The 21,856-nt window shown below is 34.5% G+C and overlaps 1 protein-coding gene across 1 annotated transcript; it reads left to right on the top strand.

Moving 5' to 3' along the window:
• The first annotated feature begins 875 nt into the window (after positions 1–875).
• Positions 876–21,842, top strand: LOC119251044 (olfactory receptor 14A16-like). Its single transcript, XM_037518551.1, has 2 exons — positions 876–1,378; positions 21,245–21,842. Exons 1-2 carry the CDS (start codon positions 876–878, stop codon positions 21,840–21,842), a joined length of 1,101 nt encoding a protein of 366 aa, XP_037374448.1.
• The last annotated feature ends 14 nt before the right edge of the window (positions 21,843–21,856 follow it).

The following is a 21,856-nucleotide window of genomic DNA, read 5'->3' as shown; positions in this document are numbered from 1 at the left end:
ATATTATTTAATTTGAATTCAAGTAAATTATTTTTCATTTGTATTTTAAATGTGTTATTTTCTCACTAAAATGTGTTATTTTCTCAATAAAATACACTGTGAAGGTTCTGTTCTTTTCCATTTCCTTTGACAAATTAACATTTTTAAATGAATTTTTATGATCTTTTACAAGAATGATACTCTTTATTCATATATGATAATTATTGCATAAGTTCTACCAATTTTGTGTTTCCTAATTCCAATTAATGAGAACATACGTGGAGATAATGAAGAGATTTTCCTCATATAAAATAAAAAATTAAATTGCATTTATAAATCCATCATAGCTAGATGGGATATGATTAAGTACAATGATTCATGAAAAAGAACAGGTAGATGAGAACATTTATTAATATGAGTCCACAGGACTAAAAAATGTTTAAGATAAATGAACATTGAATATTGAATATTCCATACCCCTCTTAATACAACTATATATTTAAAAAAATTTACTAATTTTATTATGTACATTTATTTTTCCTTGCCATTGATAAAATGGGCATTCTAATATTTAGAATCTTATTAAGCTATATTTCCATAAATGAATCAAAGCATATTAGAATTTCTTGACATGATTTTCAGTACACAGAAATTCTTCACACATGTGATGCAGTGTGATTTTCACAAATGGCTTCTTGACCAACTTGAGTCCAGGTAAGTTAGTAGGTTAAGTAACTTTCTTTTTTCTTTCATGGATCCCAACTTGTCTTGCAGTCACCATCACTGGGAAATTAAGGACTATGGCTAATTTCACTATGAGTGGGTTTCTTCTGATGGGATTTTCTGCCAAACCTGAGCAGGAAATCATACTTGCTTCTCTGTTCTTAGTCTTATACATGGTGGCGGGAACTGGAAATATCCTCATTATCACCGCAACTTCCATGGACAACAGTCTGCAGTCACCCATGTATTTCTTCCTGAAACATCTCTCCTTTCTGGATTTGTGCTACATTTCCGTGACTGTGCCCAGGTCCATTTACAACTCTTTCATGCACAATGGCTTCATTTCCCTCTGGGAATGCATGGTGCAGTGCTTTGCTTTTGTTCTCTGTGCTGCCGCTGAGATGTCCATGCTCACAGTGATGTCTTATGATCGCTACGTGGCCATCTGCCTTCCACTGCACTACGAAACTATCATGGATGTTCACACCTGTGTTCTCGGAATTTTAGGTGTCTGGATCAGTGGGGTCATTTCTGGAACCATGCACACAGCTGCAATTTTCTCCATGCACTTCTGTGGTTCCCATATCATTCATCAGTTCTTCTGTGATGTCCCTCATCTCACGATACTCTCTTGTTCTAATGAGTACATCAACGATATTGGAATCAGTGCCTTTCTGTCTTTTATGACAATTCTTTGTGTCACCTTCATCGGAGTATCCTACGTCAAGATATTCTCTACTGTCCTGAGGATGCCATCTGCTGAGGGCAGAGCTAAGGTCTTTTCCACTTGCCTTCCCCACCTTGCTGTCGTCATTTTATTCACTTTAACGGGGGTCTTTGAGTTTCTCAAGCTACCTTCTGACTCTCCAAGTGCACTGGACCTTTTCCTAACTATTATGTACACAGTTGTGCCCCCAACAGTCAACCCAATGATCTATAGCCTGAGAAATCAAGCCATAATGGCAGCCCTAAGAAAGGTTTTCAAAAGGAGAAAATCTGACCTCTCTTGTTGAGGACATTCTGTTCATTATTTTTGGGTAAGGAGTTCAAAATATATTGGAAAAACTCCTGGCTAAAATAAATTGTGAAGAGGGAAATTAAATAAATTTATGGAAGAATTAAAATTGAGGATTCAGGCCAGCAACAATGGTTAAATAGTTCTGGAAAAGCTGCACAAACTAATAATTATGTATTAGTTTTATGTTTGTGTGTGTGTATATATATATATATATATATATATATATATATAGACACACATACACAATAACCTAAGACTCATGAGGCTGTGACAAATGGCAAAATTTTGACCATTTTATACCTATAGTTTCCATCTTGTGTATCCACCACATCTTCTTTAGTCATATTTCCCTGATATGCACTTATGTTGTTTTGGCCTCTTTGCTAGTATAAATAGTTTTTTAATGAACATGAAGGTGAATCTATCTTTCAAAATAACTGGTTTTATGTTCTTTGAATGTAAGCCAAGTGTGGAATTATTGGATCATCAAGTAGATCTATTTTTAATTTTGAGACATCTGCATCTTGTTCTCCATGGTAGTTGCATCAGTGTACCAGTGTATGAAGATTGGCTTTTTTCTGCCTCTTCTTGAACACCTCTGTTTCCTTGCCCTTCTGGATAAAGGCCTCTCACAATTGAAATGAGATATGATTGTGGTTTTGATGTAACTATTCTACAATAAAATAATTGAACATCTTTTCATGAGACTATTGGCTGTTATCTGCATAGAGAGCCTATTCAGATCCTCTTTCCATTTTTAATAGAGCTGTTTTTTTATATTGAATTGTACAAGCTGATTATATTTTTTAGATATTAATGCCTTGTCTTATATAGTTTATAAATATATTTTTCCACTAGTGGTCATCTTTTTTCTTCTAGTGATGGTTTCCATCACTGTGCAGAAACTCTTTAGTTTGATGCAGTCCCCTTTGTTTATTTTTGTGATTGTTTCTCTCCTGTTGGAGTCCAATCCCCAGAGTTATATCTAAGGCTGATCTCAATAAGATTATTGCCTCTGTTTTCTCCCATGTATTTTATTGTTTCGAGTTTTCACTAAGGTACATGTCAATGAGCTTATAGTCTATGCTTTCTACAAGTTTTAGGTCATACCTTCAAGGTTTTAATCCATGTTGTATACATTTTTGTAATAAGGTGAAATATTACAGATAACTGGGTATTTAAATCAACTCAACAGAGACATACTCTGCAGGAACAATCAATATAATTACAAGTTTTGGTCCCAGGGTATTGCCCAGGAACACCAATACTCACAGCACCAGACACTCTGCTTATGCCAAAGTGACTTCATAGTCTAACCTCCAGAGGCCAAAGAAGGGTTGAAATGGACTTATTTCTCTGTCAAGTTCATAATTTTCTGAATGTGCCTGAACTCAGTGATCTGGACTTTGAACTAAATGTCAGCTGCCTACACTGACAACTTCTTCTTCAGTTGAGGGAAAATTTGAATATGGTCTGGTGAGTTTCCTTAGGGTCTAAAATGATAGAATAATGAAAAGTCCATAAATGGCTGATTTTTGAATAGGCGAGAAATGAACCTCTGATATTTAACTTGTAAAATATGAAATATTGTGTGTAAACTAATGTTTACATGGAAATTATGGATTTGGGAGAGAACATTGCAAACTCCTTCCTTTCCAGAAACATTTTGCTGGCAATGCCTTTCATTATGTAACCATCTTAGAAATAATGCAGTGTAAATGTGTGATGGGATGATGACACTCTGATACTCCTTGTATTCATATTATTCATTGACTCTTATATCTGCCAGTTATAAATAAGAGGTGCTTTCACAGCAGAAATCACAGATAAATTGCTCATTTATCATATAAACATAAAAAATATGGGAATGAATTGGACATATTAATGAGAATAAAGTGATTACATATTCCGTCCTCACAAGGAACAAACAGAAACAATGGATTGAAAGATTATGATAAGTGACCAAACATCTTTTACAATATTAACATAGCCTTCTGATTTCTTCTAATCCTCAGGGAAATTTCTGAATCAGATATAATTTAGAAAAAAAATCTGCAAAGGACATGTTAATGGCCAAATTCTTAGAAATATAAGGAAAAGAGACTTTAAAGGAGAATAGCTGGTAAAAATCCTTAGATGTATCACACTTAATACATTGAACAAAAACTTTTATTATATAATGAAAACAGTTCATCTACCTAAAGTTTAAAAATTAATGTTTAAAAAATGAATATTCAACAAATACTGTCGTATATTGTTAGATTTTGAATGACCCCTTTGAAATAAGGCAGATAATAAGCTGGAGAGAAGGAAATAGTAGAACGAAAGAAGTAAAATTCTGAATCTTCTTTGAATGGAGGACTTTCTTTTTTTTAAATTTTTTTTATTTTAACATTTATCTTTTTTTACATTTTTTAGACAATTTTTCCTACCCCCACCCCCTCAGATTGAGTCCCTATAGAATTTCCTACCCCAAGGCACCCATGAACCATCACCACAGCCCCCTGTGCTCCTCCCTTCATCCCTCTCACCCCTCTCCCTACTCCTGTTTTAATTATTATGGCTTTGTAGTATAGCTTGAAGTTTGGAAGTGTGATGATGCCTCCTTTCTCCTTTGTTTTCATCAGTAGGGCTTTGGCTATTCGTGTTTTTTTGTGGTTCCATATGAATTTCATCAGCATTTGTTCTATTTCTTTAAAGAATGTCATTGGGATTTTTACTGGAATAGCACTGAATCTGTATATTGCTTTTGGGAGGATGATCATTTTAATAATGTTGATTTTTCCAGTCCATGAGCAGGAAATATCTTTCCATTTCTTTGTGTCTTCTTCTATTTCTTTTAACAGTGTTTTATAATTTTCTTTGTATAGGCCTTTCACCTCTTTTATTAGGTTTATTCCCAAGTATTTGATTTTTTTTTTGGTTTCATTATAAAAGAGATGGTTTTCTTGATTTCTTCTTCTTTGATTGATTGTGTATAGGAAGGCTATTGATTTTTTTGTGTTGATTTTGTATCCTGCTAGTTAACTGAACTGGTTGATTATTTTGAGTAGTTTTCCTGTGGAGTTTTTAGGGTTCTCTATGTATACTATCATATCATCTGCAAATAGTGATAGTTTTACTTCTTTCCCTATTTGGATTCCTTGTGTGTCTTTCACTTGTCTTATTGCCCTGGCTAGAACCTCCAGTATTACATTGAAGAGCGGTGGTGAGAAAGGACATCCTTGTTTCTTGTTACTGATCTTAAAGGAAAGGCCTTCTGCTTTCGCCATTGAGAATAATGTTGGCAGTGGGTTTGTCATATATGGCTTTTATCATGTTAAGGTATGTTCCTTCTATCCTGAGAATTTCAAGGGCCTTCATCATAAATGGATGTTGGACTTTGTCAAAAGCTTTCTCAGCATCTACATATATGATCATATGGTTTTTGTTTTTCTTTTTGTTGATGTGTTGGATTACACTGATCAATTTTTGTATGTCGAACCATCCTTGCTCCCCTGGGATGAATCCCACTTGATCGTGGTATACTATCCCTTTGATACATTGTTGGCAATGATTTTGTTGAGGATTTTTGCATTAGTGTTCATTAGGGAGATTGGCCTGTAATTTTCTTTCATTGTGTTGTCTTTGTTAGGTTTTGGTATTAGTGTAATGTTGGCTTCATAGAACATATTTGGTATTATTCCTTCTTTTTCAATTTTTTGAAAGAGTTTGTGTAAGATAGACACTAATTCACTGCTGAACGTTTGGTAGAATTCATTTGTGAAGCCATCTGGGCTTGGGTTTTGTTTTGAGGGAGTGCTTTGATTACTGACTTAATTTCACTGTTTGTAATTGGTCTGTTTAGGTGTTCTATTTCTTTTTTGTCCAGCTTTGGATGATTATATTGTTCTAGGAATTTGTCCATCTCTTCTAGGTTGTTGAATTTGTTTGCATATAAGTGTTCATAGTAATCTCTGATTATTCTTTTGATTTCTACTGAGTCTGTTGTGATTTCTCCTCTTTCATTTGCAATCCTATTTATATGTGTTTTCTCCCATTTTTTCTTTGTGAGCCTGGCTATAGGTTTGTCTATTTTGTTTATTTTTTTCAAAGAACCAACTTTTGGTTTCATTGATATTTTGGATTTTTTTAAAATTTCCAATTCATTTATTTCTGCTTTGATTTTTATTATTTCCTTTCTTCTACTGGCTTTAGAGGTTTTTTTTTTGTTCTTTTTCTACCTTTTTGAGATGTGAGATTAGGTTGTTTCTTTGAGTTCTTTCTTGTTTCTTGATGTGAGCCTGTTTTGCTATATATTTTCCTCTTATTATTGTTTGTGCTGCATCCCATACATTCTGGAAAGTGCTATCCTCCTTGTCATTCAACTCAAAGTATTTTTTAATTTCTTCTTTGATCCCCTCATTTGTCCAGTGGTCTTCCAGTAGTGTGGATTTCAATCTCCATGAAGTGGGAGGGTTCCTTGTTTTCTTTTCATGATTTATTTCTAGCTTGATTCCTTTATGATCGGAGAAGATAGTTGGAATGATTTTGATCTTCATGTATCTGTTGATGTTTGTCTTGTGGCCCAGTATGTGATCGATTCGGGAGAATGATCCATGCGCACTTGAGAAAAATATGTACCGGATTTTTTTGGGTGCAGTGTCCTATGGATGTCTGTTAAGACCATGAGTTCTATGTCTTTATTTAGAGCTCTAGTGTCTTTGTTTATTATTTCTGTCTCATTGATCTGTCCATTGGTGAGTGGAGTGCTTAAGTTTCCCACTATATATGTATTTTCTTTAATGTCTGTTTTCAGAGCTTATAATAATTGTCTGATATATTTTGGTGCCCCTTCATTTGGTGAGTATATGTTGATGATTGTTATATCTTCCTGATGTATTGTCCCCTTGATTATAATGTAGTGTCAATCTATGTCTCTTTTTACCTTTTTTAATTTGAAGCCTATTTCATCTGATGTAAGTATGGCTGTTCCTGCTTTCTTTTTTGGTCCATTTGTTTGTAGGATTGTTTTCAAACCTTTTACTTTAGATCTATATTTATCTTTTGTTGTTGAATGTGTTTCCTGGAGACAGCAGAAGGTTGGATTTTGTTATTTAATCCAGCCTGCCACTCTGTGTCATTTTATTGATGAGTTTAATCCATTTACATTTAGAGTTAATATTGATATGTTGGCATCTGTCTTGGCCATTTTGTTTGACTTTTTGTGATTTTATTCCTTGCTTTATTCTGTTCTTCTCGTTCATTCCTCTGTTGGTTTTGGCTTTAAGACTTCTTGTAGAATTTTTTGGAGAGGGGTTTAGTTGTAATGAATTTCTGGAGTTTCTTTTTGTCTGAGAAGGTCCACATTTCTTCTTCGTAGAGAAAGGAGAGCTTTGCAGGGTAAAGTATTCTTGGTTGGCATTTGCTGTCTTGAAGTTTGCCGAATATGTTGCTCCTGAATGGAGGACTTTCATAGAACAGAAAGGGACAATCTTTATCTTCTTACTAAGGTCACAGCTTATGAAAAAAAGGCAAAATTATTTTGATAATAATACCTAAAAATCAACATAAGAGATACTTCAAATCTCTTGTTTTCCACTGCTCTTCTTTTGGTATCATAGTTATGGTTACAGTATATTAACTACTAGTTAGATATTTATAGTCCATAATGTGACATTTGTTTTAACACACACACACACAAACACAGATAATTGGGTTAGTATATAAATTATACGCAAATATATACCTATATTCACACATATATGTAATATTAAAAAAAAATACAGTTCTTCTCCAGGCAGAAAAGAAAGAATTTCAAAGACAAAAACAAAAATTGTGCATAATTCCACTATATGGTTGCTGTACAAATTATTAACAATAGTTGCTTTATATTAAAAAATAAGACCAAACAAAACAGTTCTGGGTGTATCAAGCAATAATTTCATGCATAAGGCATATACCATTTTTGTTGGATTCCATAAAGAAAAATAAGCAACCTTCTCCAGACACACAAAAAAGAGGTTCTTGGAGCCTACACAAACCTCACCTGGTATGTTTCGGTTACAAGAGAGGATGGCTGGCTGAGTAAAGGTGTCACTCTATGTCTAGAATTGTCAGTCATTGTCTTTAAAGTCTCTCTTCAATACTTTTATATATAACATTACTTGGTTTAACAGTATTACAATATTCCTTTGTAATACACACAAAGACATAAATGCACACACATCCACACCCAAAATCTCCCACCACCCACACACATATACCTAACCATTTTTCTTAAAAAAATATTTTATTCTGTATAATTCTTACATAATTTTTCATTTTTGCACAATGTATGCATTTTCATTTTGGTTATATTCTCCACACAATTGTAAACCCCCTTATTTTGACCCTAGTCCTTCCTTTTTCCACCCCCAGCTTCCCCTCCCCACCATAGTGTGTCTGTGGTTTATAGTTGCTTGTTGATTTTGATTTTTACTTTGTATTAATTAGTCTTTTTCCTGGTCCCTTATTTAGGTTTTCTAAATTCCTGTTATGAGTGAGACCATCCAGTATTCTTCTTTTTCATTCTGACTTATTTCACTGAGCATGATCCATTCTAGCTCCATCCATGTTGCTGCAAACTGCATGTTTATCTTTTTTGATTGCTGAGTAATATTCCATTGTGTATATGTACCATATCTTCTTGATCCAGTCATCTATTTTTGGGCATTTGGGTTGTTTCCATAGCTTAGCTATTGTAAATACTGCTGCTATAAATATAGGGGTGCAGGTGCCCTTTGGAATTAATGTTTCTGTGTCATTTGGCTAAACACCTTGGAGTGGAATTCCTGGATCATATGGAATCTCTACCCTTAGTAGGTCAAGAAATGACCACACAGCTCTCCATAGAGGTTGGACCAATTTGCACTCCCACCAGCAATGCAGGAGAATTCCTTTTTCTCCACAACCTCACCAACATTTTCTGTTGCAAGGTTTTTAAATATGTGCCATTCTCACAGTTATAAGAGGGTATCTCATTGTAGTTTTGATTTGCCTTTCCCTGATTACAAGTGATGTTGAACACTTTTTCAAATGCTTGTTAGCCATTTGCATTTCCTCTTTGGAGAAGTTTCTTTTTAGCTCTTCTGCCCATTTTTGACTGGATTATTTTCTTTGTTTTTTTGAGTCTCATCAGCTCTTTGTAGATTTTTGTGATCAGTTCTTTATCATTAGTGTTTGTGCAAAAATGTTCTCCAAGTCGGTGGGGTTTCTCTGTTTTGGTTATTGTCTCTTTTGCTGTGCAGAAGCTCTTTAATTTGATGTAGTCCCAGCTGTTTATCTTTGCCTTCACTATCACTGCTTTGGGTGATGTGTCTGTAAGATGTCTTTGCGGTGCATGTCCTGTAGTGTTACGCCTATATTTACTTCTATGTATTTTATGGTTTCAGGTCTTATGTCTAGTTCTTTAATCCATCTTGAGTTGGTTTTTGTGCATGGTGTGAGGTAGTGGTCAAGCTTCATTCTTTTGCATGTAGCGACCCAGTTTTCCCAGCACCATTTATTGAACAAACTTTCTTTGCTTCAGTGCATATTCTTTGCTCATTCATCAAAGATTAGTGGACTGCAAATCTGTGGGTTTATTTCTGGATTTTCTATTTGGTTCCATTGGTCCGTGTGTCTGTTCTTGTTCCAATACCATGCAGTTTTAATGATTATGACTTTGTAGTAGAGTTTGAAGTCTGGCAGTGTGATACCTCCATTCCCTTCTTTTTTTCTTTTCCGGAGAGCTTTGGCTCTTTGGGGTTTTTGTTGGATCCATATGAATTTCATCAATATTTGTTCTATTTTCTTGAAGAATGTCATTGAAATTTTTATTGGCATAGCATTGGATCTGTAAATTGCTTTTGGTAAGATGGTCATTTTGACAATGTTAATTCTTCCAATCCATGAGCAGGGGATGTCTTTCCATTTCTCTGTGTTTTCTTCTATTTCTTTTAACAGTGTTTTACACTTATCTTTGTATAGGTCCTTTACCTCTTTTGTTAGGTTTATTCCCACATATTTGATTTTTTTTGTTTAAATAATAAACGGGGTGTTTTTTTGTTTCTTCTTCACATTTATTGTTTGTGTATAGGAAGGCTACTGATTTTTGTGTGTTGATTTTCGATTCTGCTACTTTACTAAACTGACAGATTAGATTTATTAGATTTTCTGTGGAGTTTTGGGGGTTAATTATGTATAATATCATATCATCTGCGAATAGTGATAGTTTGACTTCTTCCTTACCTATTTGGATTCCTTGTATGTCTTTCTCTTGTCTTATTGCTCTGGCTAGGACTTCCAAAATTATATTGAAAAGCAGTGGTGAGAGTGGACATCCTTGTCTTATTACAAATCTTTCCACTTTTCACTGTTGAGAGTGATATTGCCTATAGGCTTGTCATATATGGTCTTTATAATGTTGAGGTATATTACTAGTATCTCAATAATTTCAAGGGCCTTTATTATAAATTGGTGTTGTAGTTTGTCAAAAGCTTTCTCAGCATCTATTGATATTAGCATATGGTTTTTATATTTTTTATGTTGATGTATTGGATTACAGTGATTGATTTTTGGATGTTGAACCATCCTTGTGTATCTGGAATAAATCCTACTTGGTCATGGTGAATTATTGTATGGATACAATGTTGGATTCTGTTAGCTAAAATGTTATTGAGGATTTTTGCATCAGTGTTCATAAGGGAGATTGGCCTGTAGTTTTCTTTTTTTGTGTTGTCCTTGTTTGGTTTTGGTATTAGTGTAATGTTGGCTTCATAGAATGTGATTGGTATTATCCCTTCCTTCTCAATTTTTGAAAGAGTTTGTAAAGGATAGGCACTAGTTCTTTTCTGAATGTTTGTTAGAATTCATTTGTAAATCCATCTGGCCCTGGGCTATTCTTTTTGGTGAGAGTTGGTTACCATTTCAATTTCACTGCTTGTAATTGGGCAGTTTAGTTGTTCTATATCTTCTTTATCTAGATTTGGGTCATTGTAAAGTTTTAGGAATTTGTCCTTCTCTACTAGATTGTTGAACTTGTTTGTATATAACTGTTCATAGTAATTTCTGATTATTCTTTTAATTTCTGCTGTGTCTGTTGTGATTTCTCTTCTTTCATTTGTGAGTGTATTTATTTGCGCTTTCTTCTGTTTTTTTCCCTTGTGAGTCTGGCTATGGGTTTGTCTATTTTTTTTATAGTTTTGAAGAAACAACTTTTAGTTTCATTGATCTTTTGGATTATTTTTTAGTTTCTAATTCATTTATTTCAGTTTTGATTTTTATTATGTCCTTTATTCTGCTTGTTTCAGGGTTTTTTGTCATTCTTTTCCTTGTTCTTGAGCTGTGAGATTAGGTTGTTTCTTTGACTTCTTTCTTGTTTCTTGATGTGAGCCTCTGTTGCTATATATTTTCCTCTTATTACTGCTTTTGCCGCATCCCATTCATTTAGGAAATTGGTGTTGTCCTTGTTGTTCAACTCAAAGTATTTTTTAATTTCTTCTTTGATCTCCTCATCAGTCCAATGGTCTTCCAGTAGTGTGGGTTTCAATCTCCATGAGGTAGGAGAGTCCCTTGCCTTCTTTTTATGTTTTATTTCTAGTTTGATGCCTTCATGGTCAGAGAAGATGATTGGTATGATTTCAATCTTGGTATTCCTGTTGATTTTTGTCTTGTGTCCCAGTATGTGATTGATCCTGGAGAATGATCCCATGTGCACTGGTGAAAAATGTGTACTCAGATTTTGTTGGGTACAGTGTTCTATAGATATCTTTTAAGCACAAGAGGTCTAGTTCCTTGTTTAGAGCTTTAGCGTCCTTATTTATTTTTTGTCTTGTTGATCTATCCATTGTTGATAGTGGTGTGTTGAAATCTCTTACTACATATGTATTTTTTCTGATGTTTGTTTTCAGAGATGACAACAGTTGTCTGATATATTTTGGTGCTCCTTCATTTGGTGAGTATATGTTAATGAGTGTTATTTCCTTTTAAAATATTATCCCCTTGATCATAATGTAGTGACTGTTGGGGTCTCTTTTTACCTTTCTGAGTTTGAAATCTGTTTTATCTGATATAAGTATAGCTGTTCCTGCCTTCTTATTTGGTCCATTTGCTTGTAGGATTGTTTTCCCTCCTTTTACTTTTAGTCTATTTTTGTCTTTTGTATCTAAATTTGTTTCCTTGAGATAGCAAAAGGTTGGGTTTTGTTTCTTAATCCAGCCTGCGACTCTGTGTCTTTTTATTGACGAGTTTAGTGCATTTCATTTAGAGTTAATATTGATATGTTGACAACTGTATTTGCCATTTTGTTTGTCTTTTCTGTGGTTTTATTTTTGTCTTATTTCATTCTCATTCATCTCTCTGTTGGTTCCAGTTTTAGGATTCCTTGTGGTATATTTTGGAGTGGGGGTTTAGTTGTAATGAAATTCTGGAGTTTCTGTTTTTCTGGGAAGTTCCTTATTCTTTCTTCATAGAGGAAGGAAAACTTTGCAGGATAAAGTATTCTTGGTTGGTATTTGTTGCCTTGGATTTTGTTGACTATGTCCCTCCACTCTCTCCTTGCCCATAGTGTTTCTTCAGAGAGGTCTGATATCAGTCTGATTGGTTTTCCTTTGTATGTTATCTGTTTCTTCCTTCTTGTCATCTTCATTATTTTTTTTTCCTTCTCTTGGATTCTTGGGAGGTTTACTATTATGTGTCTTGCTCTATTTTACCTTTCATCATGGAAATTTGGTGTTCTTGCATCTTGTGTGTCTATTTTCAGCTCCTTCTTCATGTTTGGGAAGTTCTCTTCAATTATTTCCTTGAATATTTTCTCTGTTCCTATGTCTCTCTCCTCTCCTTCTGGGATTCCTATAACTCTTACATTTCCTTTCCTCATAGAGTCAGATTGTTCCCGAAGTCTTTCTTCTTTCTTTTTCCCTTGTACTTCTCTTTCCTTTTCTGTTTTGGTTCTTTTTATTTCTGCGTCTTCGAGAGTACTTATTTGTTCTTCCATTTCATCTGTTCTGCTTTCATTGCTTTTCCCAGAGTTGTTCAGCTCCTCCATTAGTCCTTTGATTACCTGCATTTCTTTCCTTTCCCTCTTTAGGGACTCAATTTCATTCTTCTGATCATTTATTATTTTTGAGAAAACTTTTGACTTAAATAAATTGAGACAAGCAAAGATTAGCTGAAGACAAGCAAAAATTAATAGGGGACTGAAATATGGGAACAACTTCCAGATAGTTCTGCAAAATTTGCCTGAATTTTTGTTTCTCAGTGTGGATTATAGGCAATTTGCAAGGGAAATATTTCAAAGATGTGAGCTATTATCTGTTTAGTGCATGTAGCTCATGATTGTGCATTGAGGAAGTTGGAGTACAAATATTATTCAAGGGTAATCATATGTTACCAACAGAATAGATATATTGAAAAATATGTTAAACAGTATTTATATGAGGATGAGTGTAATGTGTAGTGCTCAAAATTTGAAAATCAATGTAGAAATAAATTAGTACATAAAACAAAGACAGAATTAGTGAATTGGAAGATAGATTTTCTTTTTTTTTTCCTTGATTTTTGATCAAAGTTCCTCTTTTTTAAATTTTTATATCATTGTTCATTTTTAAACAGTATTTTCTCCCCCCCTCCAGACATAGTCCCCATAGAATTTCCTACCCCAATGCACCCGTGCATCATCACCTCAGTCCCCTGTTCTCCTCCCTCCCTCCCTCTGATACCTTTCTGGATGATAGATTTTCTAACATGAAACTATGGTATTCCAGCAAATAAGAAAATGAAACAAAGTGATAAAATATCATGAGAAAGAGATTGAATCATAAGTGATAGAACAGGAAGGCTTACCATGCTAAAGATTATTAATACGTTAAAATTTATTGAGGTTCTCAAAATAACTACTAGATCTATTCTTCCATGCCTTGAAGGCAGGGACAATAGACAATATTGAAAAAATATTGTCCAGATAAATAATGATAAAAACTTCAGATATAATAAACAATGAAAAAAATTGGCAGTATGTAAAATAAATCTGAAAGTAGAATATGCTATTGAAACTATAAATAACATAGACAATTTATTTTGTTTATTTATTTATTTTTAAATATTCATTTATTTCTGCATACAATAGTTGGGGTGTAAGACAGAGGTGAGGAGGGTGAGATTATTCACCAGAGACAGAGTGGGGAGTGAAACAGACAGATCCACTGAAATACACTGCTGAATGGAGCAACAGGTGAGACAGGAGAGGTCTGCTGCACAATGTGGGTCAGCTACTTGGCTAGGGATTGCAATTGTGCTGCAATGGCTGTGGATTTCTTCACTTTGCTAGACTTAACTCCTTGGGCCACTAGGGAGGCCCTAACTAGACAAGTTAATAATTACAGTAAATGGTTACTGCTTTATTATTTGCATTCAATGATCCTTTTTAAAATTATCTTTGCATAAAGTATAGGTAGATGTTGGGGTTCATTTTATTCAAAGAGCTATCCCCCTGACCCAGGATCACTGACAACTGTTGTTTCCTGATGAATTTCACCTGTGTTATGTCAACTGATGATATAGGTACCAATTCTAATATGCTGAGATGATGTATGTATTCATGCTTATAATGTTAAACTCTATTAATAACCATAATTTCACAGTACTTTAGTATACTAAAGACTAAGTTTTCCAACTCTGATCTTCCACATTGTCTATGCTTCTCTAGAGTCTACATCCATATAAGCTTTAGAGCCGGTTTACCAATTGCAAGATATTAAATTCATAGATTAAGTAGAAAAATAAAAAGATGGTACTTTCCAATCTATGACTGGAATGCCTTTTGCATTTGTTCATATCTTTAAAAATTCTGTCCTCCATGAATTTTTAGTGTAATGGTTTTTAAATCTTTCTTTTTAATATTCAAATCCATTTCCTTAATGGACACAACACTGCATTATAAAACCATAGATATTTCAGGTGTGCATAATTAAAAATCAGCTTGCGTATATACATCATTAAGTTCAGCACTAAAGCTCCAATTCTGTCCTCCATATAATTGACACATTTTACCTGAGTGACCCACTCCTTTTCCCTCTTCCCTTTGGTAACCACTAATTGCTCCTAAAGTTTACTTTTTGTTTTATTTGGTCTTTGTCTCCTCTGTATATAACACATGCATGAAATCATATGGCGTTGGTCTTTCTCTGATTCATTTCACTGAACATAAAAATCTGAGGCTTATCAAGGTTGTGACAAAGGTAACATTCCAGCCTCTTACACCTGTGGGATCCATCATGTGCATCAACCTTGTCTTCTTCAGCCGATCATCTGTTCCTGGGCACTGAGGTTGTTTCCAGATCTTAGCTATTGCTAATAACACTGCATAAGGATGGTGGTGCACATCTCTCTGAATTTGTGTTTTTGTATTTCTTGGTTAAATGGGATAACTGGATCAAATGAAATTATTAATTTTAATTTTTTGAGGACCATAGTTTCCTTAATGACTGCACAACTTACATTTCCTCCAAGAATGTATAAAAATTCCATTATCTCAGGGCCTCCCTGGTGGCATGGTGGTTGAGAGCTGGGCTGCAAAGCTTCCTGCAGCCTCTGCAGCACCGGTTCAATCCTCAGCTGCCAGGCGAGGGTCCCACATGGAGTGCAGATCTCTCCTGCCGCCCACTGCTCCCCTCAGCAGTGTATTGTCAGTCTGCCTGTTCTGCTCCCACTCTGGCTCTGGTGAATTCTCTCACGCTCCCAAGCTTCTGACTGTACCCAGTGCTTGTATAAATAAATAAATAAAATCTAAAAAAGAAATTTCCATTATCTCAGCAACACACCCCTGCCCCCCAACATTTGTTGCTTCTTTTTTGGAGAATGGTCATTCTCACAGTTGTGAGGTGATACCAAACTTTGCATTTCCTTATAGATATGACATGATGAACAATTTTTTTCTGAAAGTATTGGCCATCTGTTTATCTTTGAAACAGTCATTGTTCAGATCCTCTGTCCCTTTATTAATTGGCCTATCAATTTTTTGTTCTCGAAGTTTTGAGTTAATTACATTTTGGATTTGAACCTTTTTTTTTTTTTTTTTTGATATGTGAGGTGTAAATATCTTCTCCCATTCTGTGGAATATCTTTTTGTTTGGAAAATAGTTTCTTTCCATGTATATAGGCTTTCATTTTTTAAAGATTTTATTTATTTCTGTGTAGAAGAACTGGGGTATGAGCCAGAGGTGTGGGGGTTGAGAGGACTACTAGACACAGAGTGGGGAACAGAACAGGCAGATCTACTGAAGTACATTGCCTAGAGGAGCAGCAGGTGAGACAGGAGAGGTCTGCTGCACCATGTGGGTAGCTCCCTGACCGGGGATCAAACTCAGGCTATGGTGGTGATAGCACTGAGCCTTATAGTGGTGTATATCTACCACATGTCCTTTAGTCATCATTCTTTGATAGGCACTCTTTGCTGTGTTGACAGGTGGTAATGAGCTGAAGGTAAATCTATCTTCCAAAATTACTGCTTCCACGTTCTTTGAATGTAAACCAAGAGTGGAATTACTGGATCATTCAATAGATCTATTTTTAATTTTTTGGTAAATCTGCATATTGTTCTCCATGATAGTTGCATCAATGTAACAGTTTATGATACATTTTCTTCACCTCTTCTCCAGCACCTGTGCTGTCTTGTCTTCTGGATAATGGCCTCTCATAAGTTTTTTTTTTTTTTTTACTTTTTTATAATTTTACATATTAGCCTCTCACAAGATTGAGATTGGATGTGGTTGTGACTTTGATGCACTTATTCCACAATAGAGGAACCTAACATCTTTTCATGAGACTGTTGGCTATCTGTCATCTGCAGAGAGAACCTGTTGAGATCTGCTGATAATTTTTAATAAGACTGATTTCTTTTTTATGTTGAATTGTATGAGTTGATTATAATTTTTAGATTAATTCCTCATCTGATATTCAGTTTGTAAATATCTTCTCCCATTAGTAGGTCATCTATTTCTTCTAATGGTTTCTTTCACTGTGCAGAAGTTCTTTAGTTTGATGCAGTCACACTTGTTTATTTCTGTTTCCCCCACTCCTTGATGTTGGAGTCCAATCCCCAGAGTCATCTCTAAGGCTGGTGTTAATAATACTAATTGCCTCTGTTTTCTCTCATACATTTTATTGTTCCAAGTTTTCATTAAGCTACATGTCAATATTCTATGGTCTATGCTTCTTTCCCCATGCTTTAGGTCATACCTTCATAACCTAGTGAAATTCTAGGTAACTGGGTAAAATCATTAAATCAACTCAACAGAAAAATACTCTGCAGAAACAATGAGTGTAATTGCAAGTTTTAGTCCCGGGGCATTGATCAAGAATCAAATGCCCACAGTACAGACACCCTGCTTATGCCAAAGTGACTTCATAGTTTAACCTCCAGAAGACAAAGAAGGGTTGAAAGGGGCTTAGGTTTTTTGCTCAGTTCAGAATTTTCTGAATGTGACTGACTTCAGAGATCAGGACTTTGAACTAAATGTCAGCTGCCCACCCACACTGACAGCTTCTCCTTCTGTAGGAGAAAGAATTTTTTGAATATGCTCTGGTGAGTTTCCTTTAGTTCTAAAAGGATAGATTACACAGAAATATGAAATTGCAATAAATTACTGGTTTGAGTTAATGAGAGATGAGCCATTTCTATTTAACTTGTAAAATATGAAATAGTATATATGAGCTTTGGTTATTTAAACAGAAATTATGAATCTGGTAGATAACATTGTAAACTTCATTTCCAGAAACATTTTGTTGCATACAGTTCCCATCGCCCTAGCAATGCCTTTCATGATGTAACCATCTTGGAAGTAATACAGTGTGAATGTGTGTCGGGATGACACTCTGATACTCCTTGTACTAATATTACTCATTGACTCTTACAGTTGCCAATTATAAGCAATACGAGGGGCTTCCACATCAGAAATCACAGATAAATTGTTCAATTATGGTGGAAAAGTTAAAAAAAAATTGGGAATGAATCAAACATATTAATAAGAGTAAAGTAACCAAATAGTTAATCTTCACAAACTAAGGATCATAAAGAAATGACAAATAAAAATTGATAGACCATGATAAGAGACTGTGCTTCTTGTCATTACCACTAATTCAGCCTTCTGATTTCTTCTAATCCTAAATTCTGGGGTAGAGAAAATTCAGAAAAATTCTTGACTGTACATGTTAATGGACTTTTTTAAACATAGAGAAAAATATTTTCAAAGCAAATAGCTAGTAAACATCATTAGATATCACAGTTCATACACTGAATAAGGACTTTTGCTATGCTTTAAAAACATTATATCTACTTAAATTTTAAATATTAATTTTAAAAACATGAAAATTCACCAAAAACTTTGATAGTATTGGTAGACATTGAATGCCTCCTTATCTAAAAGACAGTGAAGAAGCTGGATGCAATGAAATAGTAGAATGAAAGATGTAAAAATCTGGATCTTTATTAAATGTAGGGCTTCAGAGAAGAAAAAAATGGCACTCTTCATCTTCTCTCTTAAAGTAACAGCACATAATGAAAGGCAAAATTATCCTGAAATATTACCTAAAAATGTCTCTTTTTTTCCCCTTGTTTCTTCACTCGGTGTTAAAATTGAGGTAACTGTATAGTAGCTACTAGTTAGATATTAATAATCCATAATGTAACAAAGATTTTTTCACCTACCCACAAACGCACAATTTATGTATAAATTATACATAAATATGCATTTCTATATGTATAATGTTAAAATAATTATAGGGCCTCCCTGGTGGCACAAGGGATTAATCTATGAAACCATCCACAGCCACTACAGAGTGAGTTCTATCCTGGGCCAGGGAGCTACTACCCACATGGCACAGCAGACCTCTCCTGTCTCACCCACTGCTCCCCTCAGCAGTGTATTTCAGTCATTCTGCCTGTACTGTTCTCCACTTTGTCTCTGGTATATCCTCTCATCCCCCACACCTCTGGCCTGTACCCAGCTCTTATATGCATGAGTAAATCTTTATAATAATAATAATAATAATAATAATAATAATAGTATATTTTTTTCCAAAATGCAGAAAAGATAGTAAAATTTAGAATATGAAAACAAAATTTGCATTTAATTCCACTATATATCCACTGTTTAAATTATTACAATAGTCAATTTATTTTTTAAAGATTTATTTATTTATGCATATGAATGCTGGGGTGCAGGCCAGAGATAGAGGGAGGTGAGAAGATTTACCAGAGACAGAGAGGGAAGCAAAATAAGCAGATTCACTGAAATACACTGCTGAAGGGAACAGCGGGCAAGACAGGAGCGGTCTGCTGCACCATATGGGTGGCCTGGGATTGAACTCTTGCTGCAGTGGCTGCGGATAGCTTCGTAGTGCTGCGTCTTAATCTCTTGCACCACCTGGGAGGCCCCAATAATAGTTGATTTAAAGTAATGGTAAGACCAAACAAAATAGTTCCAGTTAAATCAAGCAAAATATTTTCATGCATGTGGAATATATTGTTTTTATTGGGTTCCAAGAAGAAAAATAAGCAACCTTCTCCCAGATACATAGAAATAGAAGTTCTTAGAGCCTCCAGAAAACTCACCTATGAAGTATCAGTTAAAAGAGATTATGCCTGGATGAGTCAATGTGTCATTTTTATTTCTAGAGATGTTAGGTGTCATTTTCAGTCTCTCTCCAATATTGTCTAAATGTAAAATATTTGGTATAATATAACAGTATTTTGATATTCCTATGGAATACACAAACATATGTGCATACACAATAAGAGTGAATCAAATTTTAAGTAAATTTTACTTGATATGCAAGGGGCTCCCTCATTAGTGCAAAATTGTTTCAATCTCAAACTTAAATAAATTCTCAGTTAATTTGATGGTAGGTTACTGTCCCAACCAGCGGGATTCATAGGCACGAAAAGAGAAGGGCTAAGGATTGGAATGAGGGGCTTGAGACAACTTGACGCTAGTGGTTGCGCAACACTGCGCATGCTCTGGACAGGTTACAGTCAATTTTTTTTTTTTGCTGCAACACTACTTTTTAAATGAACATAGTTTTCTAAATATGATTTATTCAGAAGATTATTTAGATTGTCATCTAGATACAATTTTTTGTGGTTTAACACAGAAAATTTCAAGACTTTTGCTAAATAATTTGCTCCTTTCCATAGAGAATGCACAAATTAGACCATACTGCTTGTGTGTTTTATGCTTGTTCTGTATTTATATAAAATAAGCATTATATTTAATATTTTTAATATTATTTTATTGATATAACATTGGTTTATAACACTATATGATTTGGGGATCTACATTTTCATTTTCAGATGTATGAAAGCACTGGTTATCTTTATTAATAATTAACAGTATTAATTATTTTACTTTTGTTCTTAAATAATAATTGGGTACAAAAATACAATTCATATTTATTTAATAATTTAATTAAGAATTCCAGTAAATTATATTTTCAAGTGCATATTAGATATGTTATGTCTAAAAAGTTACACTGGGAAATTTTAATTTTTCATTTTATTTGTAAAATAAAATTTTTCAGATGAGTTTTATGATGTTTTGTATGAATGATAATGATTATTTATATATCATAATTATTGCATAAATAATATCAATTTTGAGTTTCATAGTTTCATTTAAAGAGAAAATACATAGAAAAATGAATATTTCCCTCATATATAAAAATTAAATTGCACTTATAAATCAATTGTAGATAGAATGTCGTATGATTAGGTAGAATGATTCATGACAGAGAATGGGAAGCTAAGAAACATTTATAAATGCAATTGTGTGGACTGAAACACTTTTAATGTAAATGAACATTGACTGTTCTGGACCTCTATTAATAAAATTCTGTACTTTAAAGATCTTATAAATTTTGTTATGTACATTCAATTTTCATCCTCTTTGATGAAATGGGCAGTACTAAATTTAGGACTTTGTTTACCCATGTTTCCCTAACTAAATCAAAGCATATTAAAATTGCTTGACGAAGTTATCAGTATACAGAACTACTTCATATTTGTGATGAAGTGTTATTATCTTAAATGGCTTCTTGCCAAACTTAATTGAATCCAAGCTAGGTTAAGAGGTTAACTAACTTCCAATTTTGTTTCATGGCTCCAGTTTGTTTTGCAGGCAACAATACAGGGGAATTAAGGACTATGGCTAATTTCACTGAGTGGGTTTGTTCTGATGGGATTTTCAGACAAGCCTGAGCTAGAACTCATCCATGTTTCCCTGATCTTGGTGGTCTTAACAGGTAATATCCTCATTATCACAGCAATTTCCATGGACAATAGTCTCCACTCACCCATGTATTTCTTCCTGAAACATCTCTCCTTCTTGAATCTGTGCTACATTTCCATGACTGTACCAAGGTCCATTTCCAGCTTTTTCATGCATAGTGGCTACATTTCCCTCGGGCAACGCATAGTGCAGTGTTTTGCTTTCACTCACTGTGCTGGCCCTGAACTTTTTATGCTCACAGTGATGTCTTATATGATCGCTACCTGGCCATCTACCTTCCACTGTACTACGAAATCATCATGGATGCCAGCACCTGTGTTCGTGGAGTTGTAGGTGTCTGGATCAGTGGGGTCATTTCTAGTGTCATGCACACAATTGCCACTTTCTCCATGCACTTTTGTGGTTCCCGTATCATTCACCAGTTCTTTTATGACATCCCCCAACTCCTGAAAATCTCTTGTTCTAATGAGTATACCAGCAAAGTTGGTGTCACTGACTTGTTGAGTATTTTGGCATTTCTTTGTGTCACATTAATTGGACTGTCCTATATCCAGATATTCTCTACTGTGCTGAGGATGCCATCTCCTGAGGGCAGAGCTAAGGCCTTTTCCATTTGCCTTCTCCACCGTGCTGTTGTCATTTTATTTATTTCTACATGTGGCATTGAGTTTTTCCAGCCACCTTCTGACTCTCCAAGTACACTGGATATTTTTCTCTCTATTATGTACACAGTTTTGCCTCCAACACTCAATGCAATGATCTATAGCTTGAGAAATAGAGCTATAAAAGCAGCTCTAAGAAAGGCTGTCAGAAAAAGAAAAGCTGAATTCTTTAGTTGATGCATATCTATTAA

Source organism: Talpa occidentalis, unplaced genomic scaffold, assembly GCF_014898055.3.
Source record: "Talpa occidentalis isolate TD23 unplaced genomic scaffold, MPIMG_talOcc4v2.1 talOcc4.2, whole genome shotgun sequence".
Lineage (NCBI taxonomy): Eukaryota > Metazoa > Chordata > Mammalia > Eulipotyphla > Talpidae > Talpa > Talpa occidentalis.
The sequence above is the reverse complement of the archived record's forward strand: the minus strand, read 5'-3'. Positions and strand labels throughout refer to the sequence as shown.